The 26,000-nt window shown below is 43.7% G+C and overlaps 1 protein-coding gene across 1 annotated transcript; it reads left to right on the top strand.

Moving 5' to 3' along the window:
• The first annotated feature begins 1,197 nt into the window (after nucleotides 1-1,197).
• Nucleotides 1,198-24,698, top strand: LOC146205393 (uncharacterized). Its single transcript, XM_084607150.1, has 21 exons — nucleotides 1,198-1,297; nucleotides 2,383-2,476; nucleotides 3,376-3,518; nucleotides 4,263-4,395; nucleotides 4,473-4,649; nucleotides 6,844-6,848; nucleotides 7,032-7,112; nucleotides 7,969-8,179; nucleotides 8,311-8,492; nucleotides 11,052-11,166; nucleotides 15,360-15,499; nucleotides 16,182-16,208; nucleotides 16,505-16,613; nucleotides 18,530-18,675; nucleotides 19,288-19,420; nucleotides 19,535-19,674; nucleotides 19,742-19,877; nucleotides 19,988-20,317; nucleotides 23,581-23,759; nucleotides 23,849-23,984; nucleotides 24,476-24,698. The coding sequence occupies exons 1-21, from the start codon at nucleotides 1,198-1,200 to the stop codon at nucleotides 24,696-24,698; spliced, it is 2,940 nt and encodes a 979-aa protein (XP_084463276.1).
• Nucleotides 24,699-26,000: the final 1,302 nt, after the last annotated feature.

Below are 26,000 nucleotides of genomic sequence, written 5' to 3' on the forward strand. Positions count from 1 at the left end.
CAAGCGAACTCGATGTTCACCTTATTTAACGGTTTTACAGCGTTAGCGCTGTCAAAAGGTACACAAAGTTATGTAGCCGACCCGGTTCCGCGCGGAAAAAATTATCGAAGGGACGCCATTAAGACAAGAACACTTGCAGGGGCGTGATGCGCAGTTCAATATATCAAATGTTCCGTGGAGCGAAAGTTCGATGTACGCGAGCAAAACTCCTATACTTTTGCATGGAATTTTAAAGTAAACAATCTGAGAGTTCGATATAAGCAGTAATTTTAAATATACAGGTTCTATATATCGGGGATCGACTGTATTTTTATATGTTTGGACATCGCATCATGACGACGATTTTGCCCCCCCCCCCCCCTTTTTTTTTTGCATACCAATTTCCACTTATATTGACGTTTTATATTAAAGGAAAGGGTTGGAAAAGAGCCTTCGGGAACGAGATATTCAAGAAGATTGAAAGTCTGTCTAGGACTCTTGACAAAGTTTACACTGCTGGCCGCATCACCTCCGCTTCGATGGAAATCTTTTACGTGGGCCCTTGCTTTCAGAGCTGTCCAGCGCCGTCTTTTCGCGTAGAGCTTAACGCTTGGCGTGCTCGCTTGATGGATAACACTATTCCGCGCACCAGGTAGCTCAATACTTTTGCACGATTTTCTTCAAAAGTAACTCCGACAAAACATTCGTAGTTTGGTTCTTTAATTCCATCGCTGTCTGCCATTGCTTGTAAAGGACGTGCGAGTTACAAGCAAGAGCCAAACTATCGTACCGTGACAGAACCGACACTTTCTATTCTTTCTGTGCCACTGCAGAACGACTGGTGCAAGGGTTCCTCAATATGCTCCGTGTCTGCTTCAGCGAGCGTCTCGCACAAAATGATGTAGCCTTTCGCGATTTAGAGCGCGTGTCCACGAAAGCGGAACAGCGATTTGTCACTAGAGTGAAAGCTTTTTTTTTCGCAGTTGAGATCTCTTTTTTAGCGATATTCCCAACTTTTATGTGTGTTTTTCGTTTGCGCGATGCGGAACCCTCCTCATAGACACAGACGGTTACAGATAAGATGTATTGAAGTTTGAGCCGAGAAAGTGGTAAATAAAAGTACTAGGTAAAACGATGGTATATGCCGTAGTTATAATAATCAGCACAATATAAGTGAACCTTAGGTCGTCCCTGTGCGCAGGCCAGCCCTCCGGAGCGATGTCAGTGAGCGGCCTCATGACCTACGCCTTAATCGCGATGACCTGTGCAAGCGTCGGCGACAGCATACAGAACGCACCAAACCTGCGAGGTCGAGAAGGTAAGCCTGTCTTGATACGCATAGCGACGGCAATTCAAATAAACGAAGCATGGTATGAGCACCGTTATGCAGATATGGCACGCGCATGCGTGGTAGTATCATCAAAACAAGGTCAGGAGAGCTGCTCCGTCTACTTTTGTTCGTGCCTAAGTTTACCTATACTTTGAATAATGACACCTATAGAACATCAACGAAGCGTTACCAAAGAACTTCAAAAGATACACGTCTGGGTGTTACTGAGGGAGGCGAAGCGTATGTTGGATCAATCGCGTACAGATATTCTTGGCTACTGTAGTCGTCTTCTTTGCATCGAACCTCTCCGATCTACTCACAGCGGTTCAGGTTTTGGACAGAAATACTAAGAACCGCGTGGTATAAATAAGCGGCGATGACGCGTATGCGAGGCTTCTCAACCTACGGGATGCACTCGCGCAGGGCTGGCGGTACTGGGGTGAGCACAGTGAAAGCAGCTACTCAAGACACCATCTACAAAACGGCGAGAAACGCGAAACCGACGTCATTTTTCACAGCGCGTTTGAAGGCATGCCTTAGTGTACAAAGCTTAATAACATGTCGCCTGTTTATTAGCAACGGAAAGTGGTTTAATTTATTTTGTAGTCGATGCACTGCACTGCAGCTCATGCGGTTTACATTTAAACATAACCTTACCGAAAATTCGTTTTCGAACAATCTAGAGGGGCCCCGCCGGGGTGGTGCAGTGGTTAAGGCGTTCGACTTCTGTGTCTAAGGATGCGGGATCGAATCCCGGCCGCTTTTCGATGGAGGCAAAAAGCTAGGTGCCCATGTGCCGAGCTATGTCTATTAACGGTAAAGAATCCCAGGTGGTCGAAATGTCCGTAGCCCTCCAGTACGGCGTCCCTAATTGCCAGGGTCGTTTTGGGACGTTAAACCCCATAAACCAAACCAAACCACCCAGAGGACCAACTCAGCATCATGCTTATCGAGTTAGCCTGAAGCGAGAAAGTGCGCGTTCATCAGTGTCTGCTTCGCGTATAACGCTACCACCGTGATACCGATTGAATTCCCACGGCAGCTCTAATTCGCTCTCACTTTTCCTCTTGCAGTGGAACAATGTCAGTACAGAGAATTCTCCAGGAGAAGAGGAGACTGCAATAAAGACGTGAATTTCCTCGCCGGGAGGAACGGTAACGACTGCCAGTGAGTGTCTATAGCTTCTGAGGTGCAGACGAGGACCACTGGGAGACCGTCGCGGAAGGGGTATACTTGTGCGGTCGCGAAAAGCGTTCTTAGCGTCGACACTGAGCTTTTTTTTTTTTTTCTGCATGTGCCACAGTGCATTATCATTTTATCAGCGATACCTTTGTACACACAATGCCCCCACACTATGTTGCGCTTTTGGTGCACTAAGCTGTTCTGCGCCAACGAAAAAAAAATAAAAAAAAAACCACCACAAAGATAAGGCGTTATCAAGTTATGTTGCAGCTGTCACTGCCATTCATTAATAGTCTTAATTTAGTTTTGAAATTGTTGCGTGCAAATCGCGCCATTTATTTGATTGTCATGAATCGTAGCATGAAGCTGTGGTGTCCGGTGTCCGGACGGAGGGAATGAACAGGCGCAGACGGCAGGGTAGACTCATTTCCAACAGAGTGTGTGAGCATGTGTGTTCTAGAGAAAAGAGGTAAAAGGTGGGAATGATGACAGCCCAGGCTGTAAGGAAAACGAGCCTGAAACTTGTGCGGGACCCAGCAGCAACTATGGCGAAAGCAAAAATTGTTGACGTCAAAGATCTGGCTTCCACTGTGCCCAATTGATTTCGTCAACCGAGCGTTCAGAACTGTAAGTTCTGTCTGTGCAGAAGTACGGCTTCCCTCATTGAGTGCTCTATCGAATTCGGCGACTGCTTTTAAATGGCGGCGAAACGCTAGGCACTCGTGTGCTGCGATGTCAGTGCAGATTAGATGTCAGTGCAGTGCGCATCAAATGTGACTATGATCGCTAGCAGCTGGTTTACAGAGAATTTTGTATTCACGCGATTTGTGCGCGTGTAGCACGGAACCGAATGCACCAGTCACACGGTACTTCTTTGCGCGCAGCGTTATGCAGGTTTATGTCGACTGCGTGACGCTTGCACTGAAAACCACAACCTGCACGAAAAACCCGTTCTTCATCAGTTCTGAATCGAATCTCATCAAAACGAAGGTGGCCGACAAAAAGCTCTCCTGCAACCTTCAAAGCGGTAAGAAAACGCTTTACCTTGGTTCTATTTGGTTGTCATCCTTTGCAGACGGCATCAGATGCACAGGCTCAAAACGGCAGGTTAACAATGTTCAGTCCTCAGCCGACATTACTAGCAGGGGTGCATGCGCGTTGACATCGCGGTAGGAACAACACGCTGGTAGGGCATCAGGCACGAAGGCTGATGCCCCCCCCCTCCTTTTTTTTTTTGGCTGCGTTAAGCACGTGCTCTAAGCAGATGGCGACATTTCTGCCATGTGTTACATAAAAGCGATGTCGTTTTTAGAGAACATTTGCGACTGAGGGGCATCAGTCACGCATGCCAGATGCCCCTCAATGAGGTGCGTACCTTGACATCGGGAACTAGCGCTGTGATTGGAAGCCCATGTTTCGAACGAGTCCTATACTGCCCATATTGCCACTTCGTAAAAATCATAGATACCAATTTTATTTTTGCTATTCTGCAGTGGCGCGCTATAATAACTATTAACTTGCGAAGAGCGAGGAATGCATTCTACTGGAGACACTAACTTTAAACAGCATGTTTGCAAATGTGGCTTCTGTTTTGCTCCCAGGTAATATGAGGAGAAGAAGATAGCGACGCAAAAGAGAATGAACCTCAGCTGCCCCTGAATCGTTGTTCAGTTCTCTTTAATTTCATGTTGCCCTGTTATTTGTTCGCGTTTCTCAGCCTCTTATTTAGAACTGTCGTTTTTTTTTTCTTTTTTTTTTTGCACCCTTGCAGATCTATTGACACTCCAGGTGGACGCTGAGCATAGCTGCTTGCGGGTTCGTGCCGTCAAGCTTTTCTTCAAGTGCGGCTCAGCCTTTCATTTCCACATCGAAGGAAAGTCGCTGACGCCTGCGACAGTGTGCGAGTGAGTTGTTTTTTCTTGCCACCGATCTGCCGACTAGTGTGCGTTGACATCTTTCTTTCCTCTCATACTGAGCTCAGACTGTTGAAGACGTATGCGGACTGCGGCCAAGTCGCTCTGAAGGACACCAACTGCACAAAGGATGAAAACTTGAAGGCACACATGGAGTTTTTTCTGGCTCAGTCCGTGAAGAAACACTCTGTACGTTGCGCTAACATCACCGCTTACAACACGTCGTCGCCAGTCCTGAAAGGTACGCTGCTATAAATGACCAGTTGTTCAATGTTTATGACCGTGCAAAAGAGGATTCAGATATCGATCAGGCATACATCACTAAAACATTTCAGTAAAGAAATCCATTATTGTGACTCATGTGAGAAATAACGGAGAAATGTTAAGGAAAAAGCAAAGAAACGGACTTCACTCAGCTTCACAGTTAAACTTGTATGCAGTGCTGTTCAAGGTGCGGCGGCAATGATAGAAATACCCGTCATGGGTGGGTCGGTAGCTTTGGTTTCCGGCTGCTATAATTGATTCCCAGTTAATGGGATCATGTTGATGGAGATGAAAGGCAAAGCCGCCCGTGTGCTATGCGATTTGAGCGCACGGTAAGAAACCCAAGGTACTCGACATCAATTCAAAACCCCCATCTAACGCAGTCCTCAAAAAAAAAAAAAAAAAGAAAGAAAGAAAAAAAGAAAAACATGTCTTGCTTCGAGACGTTAAACCCGGAATACCGAATACCATGAAAGCTCCCAATCCATGTTTCAAGCAGCTTTACTTCGGTCTTAACCATGGCTTACAAATTCCAGCTTATAGGTGTATATACGTCTACAAAGAGATTTATCTAAGCCTTCGAGAGAACGCAGTGCTACGCCGGAGCCAAAACCTAAGACAGCTAATTTTATTTTTGCTGCATAACGAGTCACTGCGTGAACAGTGAAGCCGTGTGATGGCTAGTTGTAACGCCGATCCGACTTACTTTTAAACTCTAGTGTCAAACGCGAAGAAGTGTGTCAGGGGCTTATGTGGTTGAATGCGGGCATGCATGCGAGCACACACGATATTCGTTCTTTTGATCCTTCACGCAGTTGTGGCTGCTCAATATTATAAAATAGCGCCCACTTTGGTGCAAAAACAGGCGGCAATACTACTTGAACAATTCTTCGAGGAAGATACGATGAATAGTCCTCAGTCGTTCCTTGATGCATGTGCGCCGACTGAAAACCACTTGCTCTGCACAAGTGCGAAGGAATTTTATGCGTATGTGTGCCTTTATGGTCATGGGTGATGCGCGATTTTTGGAAGAAAACAAAGCCATGATGAGAGACAAAACGTTGCATTGGCTATCAGTGTCAATGTTCCGCAGCACCCCGCTTGACGGAACTTGCCGCTTGCCGTGCAATGTTTTCGTTGCAAAGTATCGATATCATTAAAAATAGCTTATCATTAACGCATCTTGCTCTGCGCAGAAAGTGTCACGTTTGTGTCTATTTTTTTTAAATTTACATGAACTCCATTCTTAAAGATGCATTGATCACTACGCTAACGTATGTATCATCCCGTATCGATCACTTGCATTCTCCGTTGCCGTACAACGTTCTGCATAAATTATTTCATTGCAAAAACATCATCGGAGTGGAAACACCTACCACAAGGTATTGTAGCAACAAATGACGCTGAGGAGTTAAAAAAAAATTATCATTATATTATGGTTTATCATAGCCTCAATCGGTTCCCTTCGTTTCGAATATTGTCCATTTAGCTCTGTTCCTTTTTTGTGTGTATTTGTTTCATTTATAGCATTCTGCTCTCGTACCCAGTTGCTTTGCTCAATGATTTTACGAATGGTTCAATATGTTTGTGTTTGCCTGCTACTTTTTTGGCCTGTTTTGGTTAATTTATTCGTTTTTTCGTTATTATTCTTTCCAATCACTGTATTGTATCACTTTTTCGAAACATGTATTTTCTTGCAGGCAGTTTTTTTTTTTCGTTTTCTTTTCCGCTATCATTGTTATCAATTTTTGTAGGCATGTGTATGCGTTTTCTTTTTCACCAGTTTGATTTTATATTTTTGTACCACTCCCCTCAATAATGCCTTGGGGACCATAAGGGTATCGGAAATAAATAAATAAATAAATAAATAAATAAATAAATAAATAAATAAATAAATAATTAAATAAATAAATAAATAAATAAATAAATAAATAAATAAATAAATAAATAAATAAATAAATAAATAAATAAATAAATAAATAAATAAATAAATAAATAAATAAATAAATAAATAAATAAATAAATAAATAAATAAATAAATAAATAAATAAATAAATAAATAAATAAATAAATAAATAAATAAATAAATAAATAAATAAATGAAGCTTCCGTGCGCTGGATGTACAGCAACGCTTATAGACGGCCGCGCAGCCGCTGCAGTCACGAGCGTCGTAGGCCGCGTATTTTTAAAGTAACTACAATATGTAACGTAGTATTCTCGAAAATGCCATCACTATCGTTTAACAATGCCAGTCCATTCCGGACAAAGGCTCGCAAACGAATTGCCCGTCTTGCAGTGGCGTACGTTGGCAGTGTTTCACTGCTGTTACCGAACATTTTTGTCTCTTTTCATGGTGCTGCAGGCGCTGTCTCTGATATTCAGCACTGGGCCATGGCGTACAGCGAAGACGGCATGGCTGATGCCCACCCTAGTAAACATGGTAGTAGCATGTGTGAATCGCAATGCATGCCATTCTTCAAGCTACATTTACAAAAGGCGGCTAGAACACTGAGCCCTATGCCAGATTTGCAAACCATGCTACCTATATGGGAATCTACGTTCAGTTTAACTACAAGTTTGTTGGTTATTCCAAAATTACGCTGCATTACCGGATGTTATTTAGCAACTAGCGTGTACGATTGCAGTAAAGGGTATCAATACTAACGCATCTCCACATTAAGTGAAAAAGTGGGGGAGAGGGGCGGAAGGAGGATGGAGAATAACTGTAATCGGCTGTGATGTTAGCGCAGTAGCGATAGAGTCCACGTTAGCCGACAAACCTGGCGTCGTAATGACATTTCCTCATTGGTCAACACAGTGAAGACGTCACATGTCGCGACGTCATACAAATTCTTTTGCGATGCGCCGCTTAACATAGGCGTGGAAAAGAAAAAGTGGTCGAGCAGGAACAGAAGCTCTGTATTTCTCTTTTGCTGGCAGCCCGGATTACCCCTAGAGCAGTGGGCCGTTTTTGTTCGGCGCGATAGTTTAGAGGCCTTATGCGATTCCTTTATAGAATTACCTCACAGAAGCAGTCAGTTGAAATTAAGACCACTAAATAACACGACTGGTAATCACTGCTCAAAAAAACTACTGCTTACCTATATTGTTCCCCACTATTAAATAACATTACTAACTGGGCATACTAACTATTATTGCTGAGTAGTGCTAATTATTATAGCCATTACTAAGCAACCATGCATAATGTCCACACGGCAAAGTGGTCGTGTAAACTATTATGGGTAATTAAGTGTGCCGCAATGCTTTTTTTTTTTTTTTTTAACCTTTCGCAGCGCCAGTAATGAAACAGACAAAAATGTGCCTTGTGGAAGATGTCTTGCGCCGTTATTTTACTTGCGGCTCAAACTTCCTGTGGAAGATGGTCATCTGGAAAAGACACTTTGCCAAACACCAAGAGGGGTACAATCTTGCAGGGAACGACACGCTCCCTTCAACACCGTCTCTCAAGATGCTAGCAAGAAGGGCATCCGAGAACGACGAAGTGTGTGGGTTAGTTGCTCTGCTGCCATTTTTCTGCATTTCTATGTTATGTTGACATATCGTTGCGGGTGGCACTGAACGTGCTCCATGTTGAGTTTTATTCCCTCCCTCCCTTCTCTCTTTCTCTTTCTCTCTGGCAGAGCGATTAAAGAACTAAACGAATGCACGAACGAAATAATTTCAAGAAGCGACTGCAAGAATCCAGATGGGCTTTCTGCGAAAATGGTGACGATGCAGGAAATGCTTGTAGGCGACGCGAGCAAGTCAGCGTGCAAGTTGTCGCCAAAGACGAAACACGGTGTCTACCCGTCTTACAGCAAACGTGAGGAAAACAAACGTCAGCTCTTAAGATACGCGAGGATGGCGGCTGAAGTGATCCGATTCATGATGCGGGAGGTTGACGATTGCCTATTTTTCACTGATGCAAGACTGCACAAGACCATACTGCAGTTAACTGAGCTTTTGAGCAGCGTACGGAAACGGAAACTAGGAACGCTTGAGTGATCGGATAACCCGAAAAAACAAACAAACAAAAACGCACGCTTAGCCCATAACAGAAATGTCAGAAGAAAGATAATTTAAGCAATCGATGGCCGTGCGAAAGCGGTACGACGTTCCAGTAGAACAGCGCTCTTAACACGCTTTCGATTACGGTCAGCCTCCAGCCTCGCAGCCTGCTCTTGTGGTGTTTCAGCAGCCCGTAACACCAACTTCTGCCTCTCACTTTTTCTCTTCAGTTCTTATTGTCGCTAGGCCACACCTTCACGAGCCATAGGATTCATTTGATGGTTTTGCTTTGCGGTTCACCAATGTGAGAGTGGCACAGAGTTTGGCAAAGCGTCGAACGCCTTTATTGCACGGCATACAATTGGAGGCGCACACGTCGTTGCATCTTAAATTTTGATACGAAAGAAGGGGAATCTGACGCCACATCAAGATCCGTTAGTGACGCTGCGCAAGACGCGCAAGAAGTGAGGAGGGTGTTTGTGCATGCTGTAATCGCCGCTTCGGTGGCTCGACAACGGCTGGCGTCGCAGTTGTTATGGCAACCAAGCATGCAGGCATCACAAAAACTAATTGGAGCAGAAGGATGGCTGGATAACTGCATTCGCACTAAAACTAACGGGGTGACAACAGACCGAGCAGTCGTATAGAAATTAGCTCCACAAGGTCAACTAGAGCCCAGAAAACGGTTTTGAAAGAAAACGGTATTCAAAGTTGAACACCACGTATGTTCACTTTTCTAGAGGGTACGAAGGTGATGGCTCTTGGTTCTGTTTTGAATGTTGCATCGTCTGGTTATCTGGCATTTTGCCTTGGTAGCTCTTGGTGGCTTATTTTCCCCATGGTATACTTCTAGTTGTTTGTAGTGGACTGTTGCGCGGGAGCGATGGTGCTCGAATATCTCTGCTGGTTTTCCATGGCACGCACCGCGCAATTTACAACGACGGTCAAGCCAGTTTCAGGCGGCGCGCTAGGAGCGAAGCTTGAAGCGCTCGGATACGGGCGCTCTCCGCAATAAATATCACTCGCAGCAACCCGCGGTGAGGTCTTCTTGCCATCCTTGGGTGTTGGCTGCTTTCTAATGGATAAAAAAAAAAAAAAAATGGCGACGATTACGGTACTCTCTAATGCAAACTTTGAGAGCAGCTCATCAGCTGTTTAATGTTTCAATAGATTGAGGCAAAGAATTCGATTACAGACTAGTTACGATGGAGAAAGGCGACTGTGACGACGACGCGAAACCCAGAAACGGGCGATGCTGAAACGATGCTATTAGAGACATTTTTTGAAAATCGAAGTTTTTTTTTTCTTTTTTTATCGTGGTGAACTAGCTGTATACACGTAAACAACATCGAAATATGGTGCTTTTCTCTGTGAGTGTGTGAATTCTCGCTTAGTGCACATGTTACCCGGCAGTTCGGTGTGGGCGCTCGTATTATAAACGAATTATCTTTGTAGTGTGTCTCATGCGTGGTCACGTCTTACACTTGAGCTCTGAAGCGTGCTTTTCATAATTGGCTCACAGGAGTGGGAAGGCGCAGTATCTGTCCCACTTGTTTCTGTGGGCACATGAATCGCGCCGTAAGGGAAGGAAGGAAAGTGGGAGTGAAACTCCACTTGAGCTCTGAAGCGTTCCTTTCATAATTGGTTCATAGAAATGGAAAGGTGAAGTATCTGTCGCACTTGTTTCTGTGGATACCTGAATTGAGCCGTAAGAGAAGGAAGGAAGGTGGAAGCAAAAGTGGAGCTGGTTACGAGGGACAACGCCGACGGCGGCGACGACACGAAACCCAGGAGCGGGCGCCAAAGAGGTGCGCTCTAAAACAGTTTTTTTTTTAATGTCCGATGGGGATTAATCCGATGGGGATTAATATAGCGTGGTCCGTGCTTATGTCCGCAGCAGTACCTTGTAAGAGAGCGAAGGAGTTCATGACAAACATGCTTTTCGAGCAAAACATTTTCCCATGTGAGGACCTGCAGGGCGAATGTGCATTTCACATCAATTATTCAACATTCCACTGATAAGAACATTTCTGGAAGCCGATACTTGAGACTCACCACTGCTTCACTAAACTACAGGAGTTTATTCTAGCGGAATATATATATATATATATATATATATATATATATATATATATATATATATATATATATATATATATATATATATATATATATATATATATATATATATATATATATATAATCCACCAAAGAAGGGAACGCTGAGTGCAGGAGATACTACGTCAATTATTTTGGCACATAACTGATGCTTCCGGCATAAGAAAACAGAAGCAGTCTACGGCTATCACCGTTTATTTTTTTTTATTTTTTTTTTTTCGTGGCTTAATATACTCTCCTCTTCTCGTCACAACAGAAAATCTGCCTCCACCCGGCTGCTCGTACAGGAAGCTCGTCAAACTATTTTCATACTGTGTGGTCAATTTCTTCTCAAGTTCTGCCATGTCAAAGGACAGCACCCAAGCATGCTTGTGAGTACCGAAGTGTGAAGTCAATCTAAGCGTAAATAAAAAAAAAATAGCCGGAGGTTTAATTTCGTAACTCTGCTTAAACCGATTAACACGAGAGAAAGCGCTGTTTGCCATAGGCTTCTTGGCGGTTTAACACCGAGGAATTGCACGAAGTTTGAAAAAAGGTGCCTTCTCCGAAATGAAATTTTATTAGTTTTGATGAAAGGAAAGGCGCATTGCCTGCAATCACTTCTAGATGGGTACCCTTACAATTAGCGGCATGCAGTTGGAGGTACATATGTCGTCGGTTCGCATCCCTTTCTCAAACTAGCCTCCAACTTGACTAGCAGTTAGATGCTGAATTGGCTGCGAAATGGTATGACGCCACCCTTAATGCTGCACAAAAACAGTTGCGTCACAATTTTCCTAAATATGTAATGTGTTTTTTATTTTCTTTTTGTATCACGTCTTGTTTACACTCCCTGGTCACGCCCCCAATTAGGCAAGTAAGGCTTTCGGCTTAAAAATTGGGAGATACTTAAGATACTCCTTCTGATAGTTGAAGAAACGCGATAACGTTACTGAACCGCATAACAGCTATTTAGGGTCGGATCGTTCGTTGCCACCAAGGAGGTTATAAAAAAAACTGCTTGGGGGGAAAGCGCGCCCATCGAGTGAAGCCTTCGCGACGCCATCTTGAGGGGGGCAGAAAAATCAGCCAGATGCCGCAGAGCGCACCCGCTGAGCGAGCAGCGAAGGGGAGGTTATTCACATGCGCGGCATGTAACGCGATCAAGACAAACATTGATGGTTCATGCATGGCTTACGGTTGTACGAACCGTATAAAAACAACACCAGGGGTCATATTTCACAACTTGCGCTCGTTACAGCTCACTCCAAAATGACCGTGCTCCTTGCATTTCGGCGCTTTCGTGCGAGCATATAAGCGGCTGTTTCTTTGCTGCAAGGTTTTCAAGGGTTCCTGAGGCGCGAACACTTTGGGAACGAGTTGCTCACCGCGAGGGCTGGCAAGCAAAAGGCGGGGGCCGCTTGTGTTCGGTTCATTTTACTCCAGAATTCTTTGACTGGACTGTACAAACGGTATGGTTACGCATATGACCTGTGCTGGCTCTGCTATTCCCGAAGCGGCTACCGGAGCCGGTAAGCAGTATATAGGCTCAGCACAGTTCCTTCTAAGTATTAAAGTATAAATAGCTGTTGAATATGCGCGCGATTATTACGGGAAGGGTACAATGATCGCTCCGCCGAAAAGTCGTCGCCGTATCCTAAAATTGAGAAAAACGTGTCGAAAAATTTGGAAGCATTGTGTGGTGCTTGTGAGGCTGTGAAATCGAATGTCGTGCAGATGAATAAAGTTTTAATTCGGATAAAGTGGGGATAAATTTGTATTATGGTTCGAAAAGGGAGGATTAGGCGGAGAAAGTTGGATTAGGTTTCATTAAGTTATACTAATAAGGTTAGTTAGTTAGTAAGAGAAGATTAGGGCGTATTAGGTTTTATTAGGCGCAGTATTATTAGATTAGGGTCAATTATGCTAGATTAGAGTGGGTTAAACTGGAATATGGCAGTTTACGGGAGATCAAGGATTATTACTTTGGATTAATTTAGATTATGACGGATTACGTTTGATTAAGGTTGATTGCGTTGGATTAAGGGGATCGCTTTGAAATAATATTGATTAGGTTGGATTAAAGGTGACTAATTTGGGTTATGCTATTTGAGTTAGATTGGTGAATTGATTTCGCGTTCATAGCACTAAGGAGCAGCCCTTTAATTTAAAGAAAACAATTTAGTAATTGCTGATTAAGCGAACAGAGAAGGGGCTGCATCGGTTGCAAGCAGAACTTGTAATCATTCAGACAGTTTATCAAAAAACAAAGCACTTAGTGCTCGAAGTGCCAGAGAGAAATATGTTTTCTTTGTTGAATCTGCACCTCATAGACTATAATCCTTGGGCAAGCATGTCTACAAGATTCGTAAAGGGGTAGTAGGGCTCTACGTAAACTCATTATTCATTACATAACAAAAGAGTGGAATATGTTTAGTACAGATGACAAACTGAGGTCCGTCCTTTCAAGGCTTACCTTATTTAAGAACCAATGAATGTTCAGCATGCAGCATCGGGATCATGGCCACTGCCTATAGTTAGAGAAAAAAAAAAAGAATGCATGTAATGATGTCGCAGTGTGGTTTTCGGCTTCACCCAAACCATGGAAATATTGGTGAATAATGTATTCCGAAGAGATCATGCCTTGTTTACACTGCAGCAGAGTAGCACGTCTTGAATTTCAATAATTTACTAACTTAACTATTTGGGAGCTTTTTATCAACTCGCTATTTCAATTATAAGTATCTTTCAGCCAGTAAATTATGTTTGCCAAAATATAAATGGTTTGACGTCCGTGTTCATATTATTGGCAATGTTGTGTAATTGTGTAACCCACCAAAAAAATCTTCCTACTAGATCCTTTGCTGTCTTTTCTTTCTTTGTTAGCTTGTCACAATAGATAAATACTTGATGACACCTGCTGCTTTCCAACTTAATGAAGTTGCCGGTATCAGTGTGATGGTCAGATTTATTGTTTACAGCAGTATATAGGTTTCTTTCTGTGAAGCATCGAAAGCTATTATTCTCCTCTTGTTTTTTTTTTTTTTTTTTTTTTTATTCTACTGAGTTCAGTTGTTACTCAGGTTGGGTGCATGCATTGTTTTTTGTCAAGCTTCGAATTGCATTTATTTTGACAATTTACATGACTGTTTGCTTCCGCATCTCAATTGAGAACTTGAAAGAATATGAAGAAATGCCAAATATTCTGCATATTATTTTCTACTTTAGGTCCAACTAGTTATATTTCAAACCTTAGACAGAGATTTAACTCCAGCTGTAGGTCTTTGCGAAGGCAATCACCTGCTAATCCACAGGCCATGGGCCCGACGCCGATCGAAGATATGAAAAATGGAAAGAAATTGGCTGTCTAACTCGATTGAACAGAGTTATAGACGAGCATTAGCTATGTTTTTCTTGGCTTTTGCGTTGTTTAACATTTGGTTTAGGATTCCATTCGTCGAGACCATTTCAGCGATATATTACCTGACGTTTTTGAGTAATGTTGAATTTTAAATAATATTACTAATCATAAGTTAACGACATCAGTTTTCTACAAGCGTACTTGACGTAACCTACGCTATGATACATGATTTCAAAGTATAGCACACATTTCAATTTCAAACACAACTAACTAATTACCTGCAATTAATTATAACATGCGGTTAGTCCAGTGCAGTTATACTCGGCATAAGCTATCCAACAATAAACGACTTGTAGCTGTAGTAGGAATTTTAATTTTTATTCACAATTAGCTAATTAGCAGTAATGACCTGAATTTAGCCGGATGCAAATATACTCGGCATCAGCTATCTAATGATATATGACTCGATGATGCCGCATAAAGTACAAAGTTTAATAGCTGTTAATTCACTTTGTTTAGTTAATACTTGCAATTGATTGACATTGAGGTAGAGCTGCGACTTTTGCACTGAGTAAAGCTGAAAACGGCCCAGAATTCGGATATCGTCAACATCTTTAAAAATCCGGGAGGTTGAAATCGATTCTGAGACGTCCAGTACGGCTCATCTGATAGCCCACAGTCTTGCATCATAACTTAAAAATTCTTTCAACACTAGAAACACACTCGCAATGCCGGTAAGCAGTTCTCCCCAGCCCTTGGCAGGCCGCTTCTTGCCCGCTCAAGATGGCCGCCGGAGGCTTCACCCCAGCACATTGCCCGGTATAGGCGACTTCCCCTCCAGCATTTTTTTTTATAACCCCCTTAGTTACTACTTACCCTCTGTTGTGTCATCAAGTTAATTCACACTCTTACAGTCACAATCAAAGAACGGTTGGTATCCATTTATGCAACTGATTCGTCCGTTGTTTTTTGGTACACAAGATTTTGCCAAAAAATATTTAAAAAAAAGAGTAATGGGTGCCGAATGTGTCTCATCGTTGCCCATTAAAAATTAAATTACACCGGGTTTCCATGCTTAATCAGATGCGAAGTATATAGGTGCGCCAGGTTAAGCAAACACAGTTTTTTGACCATGTCCAGCTATCGACATTTGTAGCTTTTTGACAGGAGTATAATTCTCGTATCCGCGGCTCCCCCCTCATCGCAGTCTGTCTCGGCATGCAGGTTTGTGGGCCGGCACAGCTCATGCGTCGAGCAAGCGCGGAAGTCTACCAACTGCAGCATGCACGTGAAAGAGCTTGAAGACTTCGTCTACCTTACCAACGTCGTTCAGGATAAGTACTCATCACGATGCAAACCAGACGGTAAGCTTGCGCTCCCGTTATAATAGTCGAGAGTTTGTGCCTCTGCCGTTCTCGACAAGGAACGAAAATGAAAGTGAATTCATTAGGTGACTTCTTTATGCTCCAATCTGTTAGGGCAATGGAAACCGTGTTACGTTGCTGGGGAAACTCAATCGATTATCTTTTAGTGAACGTCGGTTAAGGGGGAGGGGGGGGGGGGGGGACCTTACGCCAATGTTACGATCCATTAGCTTCGGTAGTTTAGGTTCACGAACGGGATTCCTTCAAAATACTATACTACTGCAATCATGTTCCTGCTATCCTAGACGAAGTCTCTTATCAGTGCTGCGGTCTGTTTCTGCAGTCCGAATGTGGAGTGACACAGCACGCTCGACGAATAGCACAGACAGCGAAGTAGAGTCAATCAGGGCTTTTAATGAAAACACGCATATTAGCTCCCACCTGTGAATCCTTTTGATAATACAAGTTTATTTACAATGTGTATGTCTTGTTCTAGTGTAATGCCCGGGTTACGCAGTAAACAGTACTTTTACTAATGTTCTGAGGTCTCACCTTCTCACCTTTCTGCTTGGCCGGAATGATGCAAATAATGAATCGCGCTCGCGTATACCGCAGCCGTATATAGCTTGCAGCATCGTCCTTGATAATGTCTAATGACTGGAAATATTGTATGACATTTCAGGGCAGAAGACGTTGGCTGAGAAAAAAGGTACCGTTAGTTTTTCGCATGCTTATAACCAGTAAACTGAATCGCTCGCATTATTCTGCATGTGCAGTGCAGTTCAGTTCAGTTCAGGCGTTCAGTCGTGTCCGACTCTTCGTGACCCTATGGACCATGTCACGCCACGCTTTCCGGTCTCTCACTATCTTCTTAACATCACATAGCTTCATCTGCAATGCCTCGAGAATGCCATCTAACCATCGCGTTCGCTGCCTACCCCTTCTCCGGCGACCCTCTCAATATTAATATTCGTCTCGGTTTTATTTTCTCGCCAATGGACAAAGCCGAGGCCGGAGTGCCCTCTCTGTGCAAGAAGAAAAGCCTCCTCCAGAGGTACCTTAAATGCAGCCACACGCTACAAAACAAGCTGTCGCTCAAGGTGGACGAATGCCGGTGAGTGAAAGCTTGTGCCGCAAAACAAGCGTTATGTTCTTACGCGTTAGCGTACTGGGCTCATTGGGCTGAAAAGCCGTCGCCGTAATCCAGAATCGAGAAAAACGTGTCGAAAAAAAAAAAATACCGAATTGAATAAGGCGAATTTGTTGCCAGTAGAACTCGAACCCAGGCTCCCACGTGACAGGCGCACACGTAACGCATAATCCACGATGGTACTCTTTTTTTCTTTATTGCTACACTTCTGAAAAAAAATTTTAAAAAAAAATTTATTTCCAGTAATATACAGGAAATGGGCCTCGGGCGAAAAGCTACAACGATAGCTTGAGAGATGCCAGAGGCCCAGTAATGGCAGAGCAACAGGACGTGTGACATTAAGGCGAAGATATACATATATAACATAAAAATTGTGAAGCGCAGAAAGAGCACATATATACAAATGAAACAGCAAGTTAAAAACAAGCACAGCAAATTAACGGCCCACAATAATGTGACAGTATGCACGAAACATGGCAAAACGTAATGAAAACGAAGTGACTATTCTTGTAATAATGTTTAAGGCAAGGAACGGAAAGTACAGAGAGACAGTGCGGAATTGATAAAATATAGCTTAAAGTCCTTAATTGAGGCGGTAAAGATGTTTGGGTTGTGAATACTATAATGATTAAATATGCATGGTAAAGTAAAACACATCAAACATACACGGGCATCCACTCAAACTTGACGCCAGTAATCTACCAGTTCTTCGTGGCAGCCCTTGTAAGGTTTAAAATTCCCTCATTAACATCAAATTTTCCAGTCTGGTTGCCCGGTCAGGTACTCATGATTGTGATTTTAACTCTTCCAAAAACCTGTGTACATTCTCCCGGAAATACAAGCGGGCTGGTCGCGCGTTGGGATCAGAATGATGGCCCGCTTTCTGGAGCTTCATATACCATGGAGGCCCTTACATCACTGTTTGATCAAACGGGAACCCATCCTCATTTTCAATGAACAAATGCCTCATGCCGTACAGATGCAGTGGAAATGTTTTTTTTTTTTAATGGTTCATTGTGGGACATCCAAAAAATACACCTCCTCCCAACAGTGAAGATAAATACATGGTCTATTACTTAAAGCAATTTTCAGATTAGGCAGTGTGAACTCCACGATAAGCCACGAAAGGTCGTTGGTACGAAGTGGTTTGGGGAGGCGCATAGTGAACGGGTTATGGTGCGTATGATTTACTAGCGTGTGTTTGGGATGTGTGCTGTGGTAACATTAATAATAATTTGAAGAAGAAAAGCTAGAAAAATTGTGAAATGAAAAGGCATCGTTAAAAACGCTATTGCATTTATTCTTAAGGCGAAGCTTAAGCGTCCCACTAATTTTGAGGTCCCGACCTCAAAATTAAGAGGACTCAATAAAACCGCCGAGCCATATAGCTTTCATACAACTGAAATGAAACTCAGTGAAGTGTTTTTCTTTTTTTTTCTTTCATCCATTCCCCACCAAGGGAGGGCTATATAAATATACTGAGCGACATCTAGAGTGACAAGTCTTTCCTGCTAGGTTCTGGCTGTCGAAAACGCCCAGTTCGAATGTTTATGAAAAGTGGAAGTGTTTCCGTTACGCTTACTTGCGTCTTACTTGAGTGCTGTATAAAACAACTTCTCTCGTGCGCATTATTCACAAAGAATACAGCACGACGGAGCAGGATAAAGAAGGTACACAAACGGTGTCTTCGTTGACCTCGTCCGTCGCGCCGTATTCTTTGCGAATCCTGCACCAACTAGGCTAAGCAAGAGCCCTACTTCTGCGCATGTGACGTTTTAATAAAGCTGAAGTACAGACAAGTTGAACGATTATCAAATAATAAACACTTGTTTCTTCTTCCGATAGAAAAAAAAAAATCGCCTTTCGTTCTTACTTTCTAGGGCTCTTGATTCATTTTCGCAGTGCTTCATGGAAGCCCGAGCCGACAACGAGTGCACATTCACGGAAGACAGCTTCAGCTCCATTATGCAGATGCAGGCGGAGCTAATGACGGACACGCTCAGAACTCGTTGTACTCAGCCGTTCGGTAAGTAGGCAGCACCTGCGGCACGCCGCTGCCCGAAGAAGACATCGGTGAGGACGTAGCCTCCGCCTAAAACACTGTGTACCTCCTGCTTACGAAGCGGTCTCCATGTTCGGTGCTCGCTTGCTGGCCTGCAAACTACAAAGTTTCAAAATGCCTTAATTACGCACCCTTCAAAGCACCGAACGCTACTTACCTTGCTTCACGGATGGACTGATATTATATAGTGATATAATTCTGCCAAGCAGCATTGCTGATTGCTGTCCTCTGTGAACTAACAAACTTGTAAATAAAATTGCGTAGCGGTTTTTCAAACTGCCAAAAAAAAAAAAAAGGCAGCTTAAGGGCGTACAACCAGTGTTGGAGATTATTTAATGCATATTTAATTCCGAATAATATACGTCAGCAACTGGGAAGAAAAGAGAGGATCATAATGAGCGCAGGGAGTTAGGACGTATCGAAGCGGATTTAGTCAATCAAACTCGTGAGGCTTCAGGGCGATGGTCTAGGAGAGGCATTCTAGCCTTTACTCCTATTTGAAAGAATTTGCTCTGAGGAATCAATGCATTGACCCGACACATTGCTTAAATTATTAACATTTCTTTCTTCGCACAGACCTGAACGTATTACTGAAATGCGCTCAGCACGATGCACTAAAGAAAGTGCTTCTTTGTGGACTATCCTACAATAAGCTCATGGAAGACTTGAAGAGGCAAGGGGAGTACTACGTCACGTCGACAACGTGCAGGTGAAATTTGACCTCTGCGAAGTGCAGCACGTGTCAGCTATGCACTGTGCAGTGCAGTTTTGTTGTTTCTTTTTGTATTTTTCGCTCACAAAGCCTTTATTTTCCTCCGGCCAGCTACTTAGCCGAGTATCAACACTGCATAGTTGAGGTGGAAAGAAGCACTGGCTGCACAAAGTCTACGCTTCACGAGCACACGTCAGCTATATTAAACTTCTGGACATGGAACGTGGCTCCACTGTGCGAAAGCGCTGCTTGTAAGTCGCGACGTTACATTTGTCAGGCCGCCTCGACAGTAACGTCATACCCATCTCTTCCCGACAGCTCTCCTCTTGACAGACGTCGATCCTAGGTGCGATTCTCCCGCGGCTCTCCAAAAAGCCCTAAAGTGCACTATGGAATTTCAGGAGTACGCCGAGCAAGCTGCGTGGGACACAATGACGTCGGCAGAATCTTGCTCGTAAGTTCCGTATATGTGTTTCATTTGAGGCTGTCTATGAGCGTGACCGGGGCAGCATAGATTAGAGCGATCTAGTTGTTCAATATCATGTAGCAGCTCTCCGAACACAGGTCCCTGGAGATGCTGGACAAATGCCTGAAGGGCTCTCTTGACATCGGGCAATGCAAGCACAGCCTGAATGTCAAGGCCCAAGTGTCCGCCCTGAGGTCGCTCGTGGTGTCCGAGTACAGAGTGGCGTGCCGCAAAATCTACCTCTCGGCGCCGGGCATGCCAGGCATGCGAATGGATGAGTATTTCTACGATGACTACTACTACTTTGGCGACGAAGTTTTGCACACAAAGCCTCCCGGGAAAAAGGCTGGCGAGTTTGGCGAGGTGCAGCTGCGCAACGAGTCCATCATCGCGCCAATCGCCTCATCTAGACTGAGGGACGAGCTCAAGTAAGTGCTCGTCACAAAATGACGTGAATGGAGCGGCAAGTTTTGTATGCGTGCGCACTAAAAATACGAGGCGGAACCCGTCAGTATAAGGCAATCGCATTCAACAGTGTAAATGGAGTGGGAGAAATAAGCGCTTTAAAAGTATGCTTGTTGGGTCAAAAAAAGAACAACTGCCAGCAATTGTCAGAGTTGGAAGAGATGGCGATCTCCATGGTAGCTTCGCATCCTAATTCCTAACATATATCTTTAGGGATTCGCAGACTGCGTACTTATATAAATTATACGCTGGGCAGAATTGCGCCGCTGGCCTGCACGATCCTGAAACAGTCTCGTGCATCGCGCAGAGAGCTTGTTTGGGTACAAGGTCATAGTGTAGAGGGAAATGAGCATGCACACGCCGCTGCCCGAGCTTCTCACCACCGGGGTCCCTCCTCCTCCTTCCCTGAAGTATCGGACTCCACACAGCCATTTTTAACCTAAGCAGACGTATTACAGCACTTCCGCGCTTATCAAGGAAAAGGTTCCTGCGCCTCGCCAAATGATTAGATAAGCCAGATCTTTGTAATTTATGCCGATTCCAAACCCAAACAATGTCATTTAACAATCCAGTATAGCTTCAGGCTATTGAGCCAGAAACATCAGGTGCTTTTGAAAACAATTGTTTGCATTTTGCGATGTTGCTTGTGTACGTAATTTGAATGTTGCCTGCTTCCCTGAAATGCAGGGGCCGAAGGGCTTGCCAAGCCACAATTTCTGGCTTTTTTCTTTCGACCATCACGTGTACATGGGAAAATAAAAATTAAAATGTAAATTTTGTGGGCAGAAAGCAGAAAGCTAATAATGCATCAGTCTCTATAACACAGTCAACGTGGGAAGGACGGGAGGCAGCCCTGTGCGGTTCGATGGATGGATGGATGGATGGAATATAGGAGCGTCCCCTTTGAAACGGGGTGGTAGCAGTAGCTATCATGCTCGGACCTTGCGGACCAGCGAGCCCTCGTGGAAAGAGTGAGGGAGGAGATCTTAGCCAACAGAATCCCGGACTAGGAATCCGAACAATCTTCCTATAAATATCCTTCCTTCTTCCTTTCAGTAAAACTATTAACTCATCACTTTCACGCATTCTTGGTAGCGTTAACATGATTATACTTGAAGGCAGCTATAGATGAGAGGCTTGCAGTTGCTCTTGATTTTTTTCTGTGCGGTAATTCGCTAATGAATCTCTAAAAATCAAACAAGCGAAACAGAATGCTTGGTTTTTATACTCGGTGTTCATAGTTTGGCAGTAGATTTTTTGTAATATCATTTTCAGACACATTTGTGTAGTTTGTGTAGGTGGATTACGGAGCGAGACGGACATTTATTAAGGTACTGATGAAACATGACTGATTAGAAAAAAATACCAAATCAACATTTTACTTTTTGATTCTAAGACGCAACATTATACTGCAAAACTAAAAACCGTCAACGTTGAAAACCAACACACTACTTTAAATTTTGGAATCCCCATGTGACTCGAGATATCCAACGTGAAGATATGCTTTTGAACACTCGTTAGGTCGGCATTCCCGGCTGGCACAATAATCAAGTGCTAGAATCATTGATGGCGCATTGATCGAATTATTAATGAAGAAAATACTCGCACAGTGCATATGTTTTATTCGTTATTATTTGTTAAATTTTATTTTCGTGAAGACGGGGGGCCACGCGCAGGTACTCCATTTAACTGATGTCCAACTTCGAGGAGCTACTTCAAGAAGTTCACGTTCAATACCTCGAACCACGTTGCTGTTCCGGAAATTCTAAGAAATGGGAAAATCTTCGACGCCTGCGAGCTGCTTTCAGAATTCATTCCGTGATATGGTGACGCCATTTGCCTCTTCCATAAGGCTGCCGCATTTCACTTATACCCAACCCCACTGTTCTTCAGCTCGAATATGGAGATAGCAGTTGGCACCGCAAATCGACGGTGAAAGTCTTGGGTCTTTTTGCTCGTTAGCAGTATGTCCACGGCTAGCACTTGTGACGAGCTAAAGATAGCCGATGTGACAAGCGCGAGCGATTCATGGAGATTAAATTGTGTCGGAATTATTTTTCATGGTTCCTCGGTCTTGATGGAAGGATAAATACGCTGTCAGACGAAGGCCCCAGTACCTGTGTACAGTGTACCAGCGGCTGAAACATGCTCTTATACTTCTGGCTCTGATGTGCTGGCGTGGGCTACAGTTTTCCTTTAAGCACACCTCAGGCAATATCCGACACGTTGACTACGCGACCGCTGCGATCGATTCACTCGGCGAAGTCATCGTGTCCAACAAGCGCAATTGCGAAACCTCCAAAATCCTAATAAAAACATAGCACCGCGCGACCATGTAGCGATAGACACCGTCGCCTTCGTCGAAGTCAACAGCAGATATCACTTACTTCTAGGCTACATGCTATCGTGTTCCAGTCAACACATTGGATGTAGCTGTGCTATAGCGGACGCACGTCTCGTGTGGCTTAAACGTAGCGCGCAAGCGCATTCATTTTAGAATATGCATGTGGCGTGTAAAAGCACTACAGCTGCGCCAGAAACTGCTTGCTTCTCTCGCTAAGCCGAGTGTTCCGAGCGCTATGTTCGACAGACACCGCAAACTTCAGCGCATGCAACGTGCCTAATAAGGCTGTTGTGCTCCTTCACACGAAGCAACTCGGAGGGCTGAAGAACAAAGCGTACGCTGGAACTAATAAAAAAAAAAAAAAGAATTACGCTTCTTCACTGTCATGCACATGTATGAGAACTCTTTTGATGTGTTTGAAATTAATGAACGCGTAAGCTACGCTACACAGCCGCATCTTGGCTAGCGGTAAAGCCAAAACGTCTATAGAGAGAGAGAAAAAAATCTAAATCCTATTGTGAAATACTCAGGAGCCGCCCGTAAGTGATCTATTTGGCGGGGAGAAGATTCGTATATTTTTGAAGATGCTAATGTAATGTCCCCGAATTAGAAAGTCGCACCGGCCAGAATCTCGACTTTACGTCAATCACTTTCTTTCTCTGTCTCTTTTGCATACTGGAATATGCTATTGCTGCTGCCTTCATATTATTGGTATATTTTAAAAGAAATTGCGACATGCTCTCTCTTTCGGTTTCCACGTGTTATGGAATGTGTACAAAGAGAACGATACGTCCCACACGGTTACGCTTCAAGATCTCGTATCACAACTAAGAACGCAAGCGTTCCTTAACGCGAATATGTTCAAAATCTTTCCCATTACAGAAAAATCTTCGACAAAGTGCGCGGCCTGAGCTTTGAAAAACTTCTGAATAAAGTCAGACCAGTTCTCGGGCATGCTATCGTGGAAGAAGTACCACCCGTGACAAACTCAAGCGAGGAATACCCTCTGCAGTCGGTGATGACGGGTGCAGTCATCCCAGTCCTGGACGGCGATGATGCAAGTAAGTAATTACTCGCCACAAGCCGTTTTGCACTTTATTGGAAAAAGAGGAAAGATGGAATTTTGACTTGTGTTCGCATTGCTTCGTAGCGTGCAACATTGCCGGCTACCAAAAGGAAAAGGAGCGCTGTACTCACTACATCTCTGACCAAGCCGAGAAGTACAAAATCAGCATCAGGTACATACCGACGTCTGAGTTGAACGACGTCACCGATACTCTGTGCAGGTAAGACGCATGCGTGTGCAATCAATAGTGCTGAACTTAAAATTCAACCGGCTTTGCATAGCGTCACTGGATGTTATTGGGAATGAGCGATTGACAAAGAAGTTACAACTGTTCTTTCAAAGATATCATTAGTTCATCCACGTTACGCACGCAACCACCTGCTGTATTTTACCTTAGCAAGGCTACCATTACTGGCCTAGCAGGATTACTTTTTGGCTTTCAAGAATGCGCTTAGCTAGTAGAGAAATGTATACCAGCCAGGGACGGGAACGTGTTTTTTTATAGCCTAAACCTTCCACAAGCTACGTACACTACCTGAAATGATCAAATAATACTACGAAGCATACAGTGGACGCGTTGAAACGAATCACATCCGGCTATGGTTGCGGACTCAAATAGCTGGGTAAGGCTCCGTGTGCGTGACGAGCCGAAACTCGCAGCCGGGTAAATTTCTATTCCTGGAGTTCAGGTGTGCATTTGTGTCTTTTCAGAATGGTGGACCTCTACCGCGTCTGCATGAACGAAATAGCGACGCGCAACAATTGTCTGGCAATGCTCGCCACTACGCCCCGGATTGTCGAGAGCCAGCTCACGAAGCTTGGACTCGCGTTCTGCAGCTCTTCAACGATAGAGTCTGGATGCTCGTCTCTTCACTGCGTTGCCCCAGTCACTGTCGCCCTCCTGTCCGGATTCTGCATGAAGATGAGAAATTAAGAATACACCTCAGGGGTTTTCGTGGCCATTGCTACGTTATACCTGCCGTGTTGCGTGCATTAAGTAAAAGATACCCCACTGGCAGTGCTGAGAGAAGCAGCGCTTTTGGCTGTACAGTGAATTCAGTTGTAAACCAGCAGTCACGTGCGAAGAAAGCACGCGCGTAGGCAGAAAAACCACAGCAGAATGACATGAAATGGCTTTGTTTTCGCGCGTGGCTCCCGCCATTTATGACGCATGTCGGCGATTAAGAAAAATGGTCCCGCGGCTCTGACGCTGGGCATGACAATAAGGGGAAGGTTCAAAATAGATGGATGGACGGATGGATGGATGGATGGATGGATGGATGGATGGATGGACGGACGGACGGACGGACGGACGGACGGACGGACTGATAGATAGACGGATAGATGGATAGACGGATAGATAGATAGATAGATAGATAGATAGATAGATAGATAGATAGATAGATAGATAGATAGATAGATAGATAGATAGATAGATAGATAGATAGATAGATAGATAGATAGATAGATAGATAGATAGATAGATAGATAGATAGATAGATAGATAGATAGATAGATAGATAGATAGATAGATAGATAGATAGATAGATAGATAGATAGATAGATAGATAGATAGATAGATAGATAGATAGATAGATAGATAGATAGATAGATAGATAGATAGATAGATAGATAGATAGATAGATAGATAGATAGATAGATAGATAGATAGATAGATAGATAGATAGATAGATAGATAGATAGATAGATAGGATGGGTGGATGGATGGGTTGATGGATTGATGGATGGGTGGATGGATTGATGGATGGATAGATTGATGGATGGATGGGTGGATGGATTGATGGATGGATAGATTGATGGATGGGTGGATGGATTGATGGATGGGTGGATGGATGGATGGATGGATGGATAGATTGATGGATGGATGGATAGATTGATGGATGGATGGATGGGTGGATAGATGGATAGGTAGATAGATGGATAGATGATAGATGGATAGATGATAGGTAGGTAGACAGATAAGTAGGTAGATAGGTAGGTAGATGGATGAATGGATAGGGATGGATAGATAGATAAATGGATGGATAGATTGATGGATAGATGGATTGATAAATGAATGGATGGGGATGGATGGATAGATGGATTGATGAATTGATTGGTGGATTGATTGATGGATGAATTGATAGATGGATTGATAGAAGAATTGATAGATGATTGATATATAGATACAGACAGACGGACAGACAGACACAGACAGACGGACGGACGAACGTTT

Source organism: Amblyomma maculatum, chromosome 1, assembly GCF_055883805.1.
Source record: "Amblyomma maculatum isolate TAMU_Amacu chromosome 1, ASM5588380v1, whole genome shotgun sequence".
Taxonomy (NCBI): domain Eukaryota; kingdom Metazoa; phylum Arthropoda; class Arachnida; order Ixodida; family Ixodidae; genus Amblyomma; species Amblyomma maculatum.